This window comes from Triticum urartu, chromosome 7A, assembly GCF_056163025.1.
Source record: "Triticum urartu cultivar PI428250 chromosome 7A, HENAU_Tu73, whole genome shotgun sequence".
Lineage (NCBI taxonomy): Eukaryota > Viridiplantae > Streptophyta > Magnoliopsida > Poales > Poaceae > Triticum > Triticum urartu.
In genome coordinates, this window is record NC_141879.1 from 716,229,680 (window position 1) to 716,232,334 (window position 2,655).

At 50.3% G+C, this 2,655-nt stretch overlaps 1 protein-coding gene across 1 annotated transcript; it reads right to left on the reverse strand.

Annotated features, from left to right (window-relative positions):
- Positions 1-348: 348 nt before the first annotated feature.
- On the reverse strand, positions 349-1,299 carry LOC147962105 (uncharacterized). The gene has a single exon (XM_087536377.1). The coding sequence runs from the start codon at positions 1,297-1,299 to the stop codon at positions 349-351; it is 951 nt and encodes a 316-aa protein (XP_087392503.1).
- Positions 1,300-2,655: the final 1,356 nt, after the last annotated feature.

Below are 2,655 nucleotides of genomic sequence, written 5' to 3' on the forward strand. Positions count from 1 at the left end.
ATATATTTTTCTATAAACTTAGTCAAAGTTAACAAAGTTTGACTTTGACGAAACCTTATATGCAGACTAAAAAGAAACGAAGGGAGTAAATCACAAAGAGAAGAGAACTGCTATACAGACGACATTCACTAACGATTTCAGCACGACACTCCATCTCACACCATCCATTCAAGACGCCAATGTACAGAAAGTTGTTGGATTTGGCATGGGCTCAGGATCGTGCAAGCAAATGTCGTCTGTGAAGTAGTTTCGAATCACAAATAAGTTGCCGGTATGACTATTGACTAACCTGTTGATTGCAGAGCTATACTAGTTTTGTGTGGGCCTGTCTTCTGTAGCCCAAATTAGCTAGCCATGCATGGCGCTGAGTAGAGGAGTGAGCACTGATTCGCTGCTGCACACTGGGACGGCGATGGGAGTCTCCTCCGGCATGACAACGGTGAGGCAGCACCGAACAAGGAGGCTGTCGTCCTGCATGGGCGACGTTCTTCTAATTTGCTCTAGATCGTAGAAGAAGTCATCGTTGTCACGGTCGAACGTGTGCGTCATCTTCTGGGACTGGTGGTTCACCACCCCTTTGAGGTCGAAGCTGAACTCCACTGTCATCGGCATCTCACCCTTGGCCATGCGGCCGCGGCCGAGGCACAAGAAGGACCGTCCATGGTATTTGGGGCAGAATTTGAGGTACCATCTGCTCCCCCCTATGGCGAAGTGCCTGGAGTAGATACCGTCCCCTTCGGCACGAAGCGCCGTGCAGAGCTGGGAGAAGCTGCGAACCATGAGCGTGTAGGACCCGTCCATGGCGACCTGCGGCGGCTCCTGAACCGCGTTGGGTTTGAAAAAGATTCCGAGCAGGCGCTGCCGCTTTGTTGCCTGCTGCTTCTTCTCCAGAGTGCACCGGATGGTTAATCTGTCACGGCGGGCACACACGCACGATGACGCCTCCAGCTCGCACCTGCGCACGTACATGGTCAGCCAGTAGAAACGGTCGTCTTCCTGGTCGCTGTCTTTATGGAAGACGGTGTGCTGGCCGGTCGCGTCCAGGATTTCGAGGGAGACGTGGATGCCGGCGAACGATCTGAGGTGACGACCCAACATGACGCCCACCGAGACGATCAAGACGTTGGCTAGGCCGTCCTTGTCGAAACACATGGGCAGAACTTCGACGTCGCAGACGAGGCCGTCGAAGAAGACTTTGCCCACATTCAGCACGCGACGTGACCGCACCAGCTTGGAGTACCACAAGACCGGCAAGTCGTCGCACGTCATCGGCGCCGATCGGCTCGCCGTGGCACCCATTGTCGACCGTACTGCCAATTATACTGTGAGGCGATCGAGTATGCCCGCGCACGCGCCTGTATATATATGTAGGCCGGCCGGGGAGGGAATTCGAGACCGAGTCGGGACTGGATCATATATGTAACCGGATTCTGGTTCATATGGAGTCCTACAGCAAGTTGGCATGGTCACGTCCTTGTGATGGGAACCCGATCATGCATGTTTCGTGTGTATAGATTTTGCGACGCCTGTATAGATTTTTGTCATGCATATTTCGTGTATCGGAGTGATGGAAACACGGTCGTATTGTATTCAGATATTTGGTATAGACACGTATGTTGGTTGGGCATGCAAAGATGGGGAGCTGCTAACCCGGCCGCGCATGCATGCAGCCCCGTACCAAGGCGTGTTATTATAGGAAAACGAGGAAACGATTTTCGTTCGGCGTATGACGTCATGCGTATGGCGTACCTGCCTAGGTAGACCTAGGTCCACTCGATCGGTCGCGGCAGCGTCTTCTTCATGACTTTTTTTTTAATAACGCAAGCGCTCATATATCCGCGCATACACTCACTGTTAGACTCCGAGTCATATACAATTGTAATTTTCCTATATCGTGTATATGTGTTTACCCTATGCTATATAATGAGAACCAGCACACCCCTATGGGTAACATTGGAGCCACATATTTTTCATCCAACCCTATCTTCCATGGAAGGACAAAGCATAACGAAGTTGACTTTCATTTTGTGAGGAAACGAGTTGCACAAAAGCTACTACAATCAAGTTTATCTCGTCTAAAGATCAACTTGCGGATGTTTTCACTAAGCCATTGCCACTTCCTTTGTTTGAAGTCTGTTGGCGCAATCTCAACCTTCCTGACACCGGTTAATATTGAGGGAGGGTGTTATACTCCGAGTCATATATGATTGTAATTTCCATATATCGTACATATGCTGTATATGTATTTACCCTATGCTATATAATGAGAACCAACGCACCCCTATGGGTCTCTTCCTCTCATACAACGACGTCTCATACTCACCCCTATGAACGCGCGTGCGCGCGCACACACACTCTACCCCTATGAGAATCTTCATGACTTCATCATTACAACCAAGTCGGAACGCAGGGGTTTCCACCCCAAGAAAGAAAGGCGATCTCCGGCCACCAGGAGAGTTCCTCCGCCGTTGTCCTCCGGTGGCTCAAGGTCGTCGGCCATGCGTGTGAATCATTTTTAGTCCCTCATAGTCTAGGTTTATAGATTGTTCGTCGTCTTGACTTCCGCGCGGCGATGACGGCACTAAATAAAGATTTTTCGGATCCTTCCCCGACGAGGCGATATGTCCTATGGTTGAGTATGGATTTGGAAATCAG

Coding starts and splice junctions, on each gene's coding strand:
- LOC147962105 (XM_087536377.1), bottom strand. CDS start 1,299: ATGGGTGCCACGGCGAGCCGATCGGCGCCGATGACGTGCGACGACTTG.